This window comes from Lactuca virosa, chromosome 5 (assembly GCF_052849685.1).
Source record: "Lactuca virosa cultivar CGN04683 chromosome 5, Lactuca_virosa_CGN04683_v6, whole genome shotgun sequence".
In the NCBI taxonomy this organism is placed as follows: domain Eukaryota; kingdom Viridiplantae; phylum Streptophyta; class Magnoliopsida; order Asterales; family Asteraceae; genus Lactuca; species Lactuca virosa.
In genome coordinates, this window is record NC_136430.1 from 10,809,979 (window position 1) to 10,817,523 (window position 7,545).

The 7,545-nt window shown below is 35.5% G+C and overlaps 2 protein-coding genes across 3 annotated transcripts; one reads left to right on the plus strand and one right to left on the minus strand.

The window, feature by feature from the left end:
- Positions 1 to 292: 292 nt before the first annotated feature.
- LOC145116711 (hydroxyproline-rich glycoprotein family protein) lies at positions 293 to 3,469 on the plus strand. 2 transcript variants are annotated; one of them, XR_013712275.1, is made up of 6 exons: positions 293 to 467; positions 1,437 to 2,460; positions 2,536 to 2,685; positions 2,760 to 2,951; positions 3,107 to 3,237; positions 3,335 to 3,469. XR_013712275.1 is itself a non-coding variant. In XM_079053037.1 (5 exons), exons 2-5 carry the CDS (start codon positions 1,456 to 1,458, stop codon positions 3,185 to 3,187), a joined length of 1,428 nt encoding a protein of 475 aa, XP_078909163.1. In that variant the 5' UTR covers positions 293 to 467; positions 1,437 to 1,455; the 3' UTR covers positions 3,188 to 3,469. The 2 variants fall into 2 exon arrangements, 1 of the variants encoding a protein (XP_078909163.1); XM_079053037.1 differs by having other exon boundaries at positions 3,107 to 3,469.
- A 3,278-nt stretch (positions 3,470 to 6,747) lies between these two features.
- Positions 6,748 to 7,131, minus strand: LOC145110985 (uncharacterized). The gene has a single exon (XM_079047293.1). The coding sequence runs from the start codon at positions 7,129 to 7,131 to the stop codon at positions 6,748 to 6,750; it is 384 nt and encodes a 127-aa protein (XP_078903419.1).
- Between the last annotated feature and the right edge of the window lie 414 nt (positions 7,132 to 7,545).

The following is a 7,545-nucleotide window of genomic DNA, read 5'->3' on the forward strand; positions in this document are numbered from 1 at the left end:
ATATATATATATATATATATATATATATATATATAAATCATATATGATTTTGTAGTTTATAAAGTAAAAAAAAATGGATATCTCAAAATATTTTTTTGTTATGTATTCCTATTGGTTTAAATATTTTTTTAGATTTCTAAGGTTCATGCATTTTATAATGAACTATCACATAGAACTTACAAAACCAAAAAATTAACATACCAAAAGATATTAATTAAAAAAAGGATATGCAAAAAAATACTATATATCTACAATAATAAATTGACCTAAAATCTTGTAAAATAAAAAAATTAAAATGTTCTCAAATACAAAATTCAACCTAAATCCGTCGATTCTGAAAGGGAAGATTTACCCATAGAAAATCGTAACAAGTCTTCCAGTCCGGAGGACACTTTCCGTTCCCTACAACAATCGATCGACATCTGAGACTTCAAGCGAAGATTTTGAGGCGTCAACTTCTGCTTCTGGTATGCTGCATTATTTGATTTGGTTGTGCTTTTGTTGTTTTTGATGAGTTTTATTGTAAACCCCGTAAACACTACCACACTATTACATGTAAAACTGCAGTGGGGTTCATAGAGTAGAATCCGAACCCTTGAATAAACCCTTGTTTGATGATGAAAATATGATGTTAATCGATTTCTTTTACTACAACTCGATTCATTTGATGAGTTTACCTCCTTTATATGTTATGAGCACCAAGTGTTCGATGAAATGCCCCAATGAAAGTATACATCTTTAGACACGGTATTTTCATCATTTTGCTTTTATTTGCTGTGGCGCTCTAGTTTTTAGGGCTTATCTGGTAAACCTATTTTCGAATATCGTTAACATTCTATCTCTACACGAAATTTCAGTGCTTTTCATTCAAGATTGATGTCTTGCATTGGCAATGTAGTGGTCTAAATGGCTTTATGCTAGATGTGGCAATTTGGATCCATATGCATATTAATGGGTTAATTAAATAAGCTAAAGTGCATATTAATACATGTAACCTCCCCGATACCTGTATCTCTCTACCCAGATGTTAACCTTATTGATTATTCATATCTGCTGTTTGATAATCCTGTCCGAAATCAGATATCATTTGTGCTTCTAGATGTAATGTTCATTTTATAACATCTAAGTATCCGAGTTAACTGGTAAATATCTGGTAAATAAATAAATTCAGAAAGCATGAATGAAGTAGATGAAAGTCACTGCAAATGCACAATATAAGTTTAGGTGTTTATCCATTGTAACTAAAACAAGAATTAGATAGCTCATCATGATATACCCAACAAAGTGTACTAAGTTCATTTTATTATGGAAAAACATGGTAATAGCTGAGTCACAAGATTAATGAAGCCTGTAACAAGATACACACATATCAAGAGTGAGAATCTTGATATTTTGGTTTATTATTGTTGAATCCGTGTATTTCAAACTTGTTTTAGGATCTGCATATAGTCAACCATGAGACGGAGCTTGGGAAAGCTTTCACAACCCGTTATCGGACACACGAGCAGAAAAGCCCTTGTCTTGTCATCATCATCATCATCTGATTTCTCTACATCTGCTGGAAATGATGGTGGTGGCAGAGGGCGGGGCCGAGGATCTGATTTCCCCAAGTTTGGTGTCATAGATTCTGTTCCTGGTAAGAATGAGCCACCAAGTCCTGAAGACAAGAAACCCTTCTCCACTCCACTCGGTCGTGGTCATGGTCATGGTCGGGGGAAACCTCAATTTTCTTCTTTTGGGGCGCCAGGTGTCAATACTGTCGCTGGTCGTGGTCGTGGACAAACGACACCTGTCCCACCTACTCAGTCTGATGATACTTCACAACCTAAGAGACCTATATTCTTTCGCAAGGACGGAGACGTAATTTTACCTCCAAAAGCAGAAACCCAAGAGAAGACTAAGACTAATCTCCCATCAAGCATTTTGTCAGTTTTATCCGGTGCGGGTCGTGGAAAGCCCGCCCAACCAACAGCAAATGTTGGCACTGAAAAGGGCGAGGAAGTAAATCGCCATATCAAACCTAGACAACAACAACAACAAACAGTAGTAAAGCCTCGGTCAAGTTCCCCTAAAATGAGTCAAGAAGAGGCGATCAACAAGGCTAGGGGGATACTTTCAAGGGGTGGCGAAGTTGGTGAAGATGGTGGAGGTGGGCCCCAAGGAGGGTTTAGAGGAGCGGGTGGTCGTGGTATGGGTCAACGGGGAGGTTGGACTGGAAGGGGGAGGGGGAGAGGTAGGGGTAGGGGTAGGGGGAGAGGAAGGGGAATGTCTGAGTTTGATGAGAATGAGGAAGATGAGGAAGAAACAGAGCTTGACAAAGTGAATGCTGAAAAACTTGCTAAATATCTTGGTCCTGAGAAGTTTGACATTTTGACTCAAGCATTTGAAGAAGCCAGCGCGAATGTGTTACCCTCTCCTGAAGAAGATGCCCATGTGGATGCAATGCATACCAATCTTTTGGTATGGACTCCTTTTCGTTAATTATCATTCAACTCAAAGTTATATCGTAACATAATTAGCTGACATATTTTGTAGTTGGAGTGTGAAGCAGAATACTTAATGGCTGAGTTTGACTCAAATCCTGACATTGATGAGAAGCCTCCTTTACCTCTTCGAGATGCTCTTGAGAAAATGAAGCCCTTCCTAATGGCTTATGAAAATATTCAAACCAACAAAGAGTGGCAGGTAAGTGAGGTTTTTTTTTTCTGTTTGCAGTTGACTAATTGGTGATTTGGTGGAATGGTGGTTTTTTATTTCAGGATGTTGTAGAAGAGACGATGAAGAATGTGCCTCTAATGAAAGAACTTGTGGAGTTCTATAGTGGGCCCAACACTAACAGGGTGACTGCTAAAAAACAAGGGGAGGAGCTTGAGAGAGTTGCAAATACTCTGCCTGCAACTGCACCTGCCTCTGTCAAGCGATTTACTGATCGAGCTGTTCTCTCTCTCAAGGTTTCACTTTTTTTTTTTTACCTTTATGGCTTTATCAACTATTATGCTTTAGCTTTATTGGTGTGGATAAATGAGGGTTTCGTTGACAATCCAAGAATGTGTGAGTAATGAGTTGATTCCTACATATTTGATTTATATATATATTTGCACTGCAGAGCAACCCAGGTTGGGGATTCGACAAAAAATGTCAGTTTATGGATAAGTTGGTTTCTGAGGTTTCACAGACTTACAAATGAATCAGTCACACAGACACAGACAAACATTACTACTTATTGCCAATGCCATGGTAACATCACCCATCAACTGCAACGCTTATTTCTTTTACTTGGTTATATACTTTTTGTAGTTTGTAATAATAATACATGCTTTGATTGATTCAACAGCATCCGCAAAGGGTCTCATCTCATGAGTTTGATTCCTCCTTTTTTTTATGCTGAATTTGATAGTAACTCCATGATTTTTGTTCCTGGTACTACTTTAAAAAAAAATAAAAAATTAATGGACTGTTTCTTTTCTAATTAATGTGTTTGATGGGGTAAACACTTGATTTAGATGACTACACATGATCGTTTCTTTTTTACTTGATCCGGATAGAATGACTTAATGAGTTAAACCAAAAACTTGCCTTCATGTATTAAGATATCAGTCTTTACCTAACTGGTTTTTTTTATCTCCAGACTCCTCTCATGCGAAATTGATTAATATTGTTAGAATAGATGAATATTGTCAAGAAAGTTGTTTCAATATAATGGTAGAATGGTTTGTTTTTTGTAGAAAAAAGGACAAACTTTATATGCATTCAACACTTTATCCACAAAACGTTATTACTTCACCTGGTAATAAAAGGAAACTAACAAATAAGTCTTTATTTTATTTTATTACTTTATTTTTTTTAAGGGTGGAATATTATTAAAAAAAGCTGGTGAGACACTAGAAAAACATTACAACATGCAACCAGGACCACTCAATCTAGTTTATCGAACTAATCCTTGTTCTATTCCATCAAACACAACTTATTAACCAGTGGCCAAATCAACTAATTGGAACCTCTTTTGCATGCTAACAATCTAAATTCAAATGATCCACATGAAAGGGTAAAGAACCGATGGAAGAATGAGCCCTCTAACTGTAAGGTTACATGCCATCATAATTTTATTAAAAAACAACCTCCATACAAAACAATTTACCTTTAAAGGCATCCGACTCTTCCAGTGAAAAACAACAAGACTCTCATTCACATGCTACTCAACCATCAAAATCCTTAAGGTTCTGAACATTGAAACCATCTTTTTCATTACCTTTACATACTATATAATGATAGTATTACATACATAAACACATGATTAAATTTGATAATCGTTACAGAATCAGATCTAATTTAGTGAAGGTCTGATTCAATGAGCATTGGTAATGTACATGTGACCGAAACCGAGTCAAACCCAGTAGAATGATTATCAAGCAACCCCTTAGTTTTTTTATTTCAATTTCGATGAAAAGTAATAAACCAACATTGGGGTTAAATTCCCAGTTGAGGGCCGGGAAATTCTTTCATCCAATGGAAAAGATCTGAGAGCAAACAACCTAACCTTTGGCATTCAGTTTGACCAATAGTGGCTGCGGTAGAATCAACCTTGCAAGTCAAAGGAAGAAAGATCTTGAAAAGGAAAACAATAGTAGCTTGTAGTGGTAAAATTTCAAGAAAAATACATTTCCCTCATCAAAAAATAGTAATAACTTGTTTATTATTATATATATATATATATATATATATATATATATATATATATATATATTAAAGTTCTGAAGAAAAGTAACAGTAAATATGAAACATATTTGTCTCTTTTGGTCCCTTTAGTTGCATTCCCTGTAGGTCCCTATGTTTTTCTTTATTTGGCAGTTCATTAATTTCTTTCTAATTCTTTGCTGCATTAGTCTAATAGGCATCATTTACTTCGGTTGCACCCAATATCGTATGTGCACGTCGTTTCGGAAACAACATCGAATCTTTCTGGCCCCCGCGTAGCGGGGGTAACCTTTCTAGTTCCATATTAAACTTTCCAGTTCCCAACATGCTTATAAACAAGTTACGGAACGAGAATAGCATGGGTCAATAGAGATACATTATGTACTAGTTAGTATAGAATTAATCGCACAAAAGAAAGGATAGGTGTTTAACATCAAAGCAAGAATACCACATTACAGATGAAAGTATTTAAGCACTCAACTGACGAGTTTGGTATCAAAGATACAATATATTCTATTACCCAATAAGTCAGTCTCGTCAACATAATAAGATTTTAAGCAACAGTCTACCCAAGACGGATTTCTTGGCTTTTCATTTGTATCACCATTTGTTTCTTCTACCCTGAGCAACATGTTATGCATTTTTATCATTTTATCCTTGGACGGACAGCCTCCAAAAAACATCTCCTAACAAAGGAAGCAGAGAGATACAAGAGAATATAAAAAAGTTAGTGTTGTTTTTTTTTACTTGATGCAGAAAAAACAACTTAATAGAGAAAGTCGGAAACATAGGTCTTTCCCTATTGAATCCTAACTTTTTATAAACTAACTTTCTCAATTATTTATCAAGAGAAAATGCTTCATTCAGACAACACTTAAACATCATTCAAGAAGTACATACATACCGCATCTTCATTATGTAAATATGCATGGATTCTGGCTGTAGGATCTTCGAGGGTGAGCCGAAGCCTGTAACAACCACAAGGAGCTTGGAATCAGCTAGGCTGACTTGGCAATGTTGCCACCACCCGAACTACACATCTAAATTTGGCTAATACCTGCAACATATCTAAAATATCATTTTTAGGAAGTGATGTATGTAGAAAGAAGTCAAAAGTCAAAACAAATGAAGTTGAAATAAAGCAACCAACTTTTTATGGAAATGTCCTACTACTACTACTAGTGCTCCAGCTATCGCAAAATATAAAAGATCATACCTCCGGATGGGAGAGTATGTCCATCAGTGTAACAAAAGGCACATGTTGATGGTTGGTCTCTGCAGTTGTAAAAAGCCGAAAGCGGTGTAATTGTATCATCATTAATTACAAGGAGAAATGACTTATATACACACATACATTGTCCTTGAGCGTGAGTGTAGTCAGAAAATCACATATAAGAATAAGAATGAATGTAGGAATAATGCGCAACCTGTGACATGAGAATGACTAGTTGGGAAGGTCGAGCATGGCATGCAACTCCACTGGGCACTGGCCACTAAACCGTTTTTCGTATCTCCTGAATCACATCATAAATATATAAATAGTGTTATCCATCTCTTCCTTCCACATGCATATGCATTTTCAGTCCAAAAGGCTAAATTAATTTTAAATTATTATATACTCAACCTTTGGTACTTAAATACAAGGTGATTGTCATCAGACAAATAACTAAACTTACAGTGATTACAAACTAACTGTTTCTTGTTATTTTGAACATCTGATGAAACATGCATAGCTATAGACTCAAGATTGATCTGAGAATTGGTAGTGATACCTCTTTGCTGTTCTTTTTGAATGATTAAAGAATACGCAATTGAAATACTAGGAATAGGCTTCATCATTAAAATCTATCCACGAAGAATCTTGTAGCTATCATTTAGACCCATCAAAAGTTGAATTAGGCGTTGTTCTTCAAGGAATTTATGAATAGCAGCAGCAGATTCACATGAGCATGGAGGAAAATTTTGAACAATACGAAGTTCATCCCAAACTTTTGTCAATTTGGTAGAATACGATGAAAAATCTTCAGATCCTTAAGATATAGAGAAAATTTCTTATTGAATTTGATAAAGAAGAGCTCCATTTGACTGCTCATAACGTTGATTTAGCTCATTCCAGATTTCGGAGGCAGTTTGTAAGAACAAAACACTTTCAGCAATGTTCTTCGACAATGAATTAAGAAGCCAACTAATCACCATAGAATTAGCTCTGTACCAATTTAGATAATTGGTTGAAGTAATGAGAGGCTTTGAAATGGTTCCATCAACGAACCCTAACTTGTTCTTCGCTGATAGAGAAATGATTACAGATCGCTTCCATGAATTGAATCCATTTCCATCAAATGGAGTGTTAACAAACAAGAAATTCGGATGATCAAATGAACCTATGAAATAAGGACTTGAATGATCAATAGCTGAATTGAATCCTGAATCAACCATTGAAGATGAAGAATACGAAAAAACAGAGTGCAAATTGAACAAGAATCAAGAACAAAAGAATGAATCACTTCTGCTCTGATACCATGTTATCAGGAACGAAATAGAGAAAGAAAGAGATTGTAATGATCTGTATTCATTTATTGATAAAGAAAGATACAGAAACAATATATATACAAGAAAGAAATAAGAACTTCAACTACTTAACTGATACAGACTAACCAACTAACAATCTAACCAACAATGAACAGTTAAATTACTAAATTGTCCTTGATTAGTTCTAACAGAAACCGGCAGCAGAATTCCACACCAAAAACCACAACGAACTTCAAATTTTATATTCTTAAAGTGAACCCATCTTCAGACAGCTTTTAAGGTGTGAAGACACAACTGCTTCTCACTGAATGGGTCAGTGGT

What these genes read in the sequence shown, in the direction of transcription:
- LOC145116711 (XM_079053037.1), top strand. Translation starts at nt 1,456, where the DNA reads ATGAGACGGAGCTTGGGAAAGCTTTCACAACCCGTTATCGGACACACG. An exon ending in AAACCAACAAAGAGTGGCAG is followed by an intron (nt 2,686 to 2,759) that starts GTAAGTGAGGTT and finishes TTTTTATTTCAG; the next exon opens with GATGTTGTAGAAGAGACGAT. An exon ending in GAGCTGTTCTCTCTCTCAAG is followed by an intron (nt 2,952 to 3,106) that starts GTTTCACTTTTT and finishes TTTGCACTGCAG; the next exon opens with AGCAACCCAGGTTGGGGATT.
- LOC145110985 (XM_079047293.1), bottom strand. Translation starts at nt 7,131, where the DNA reads ATGGTTGATTCAGGATTCAATTCAGCTATTGATCATTCAAGTCCTTAT.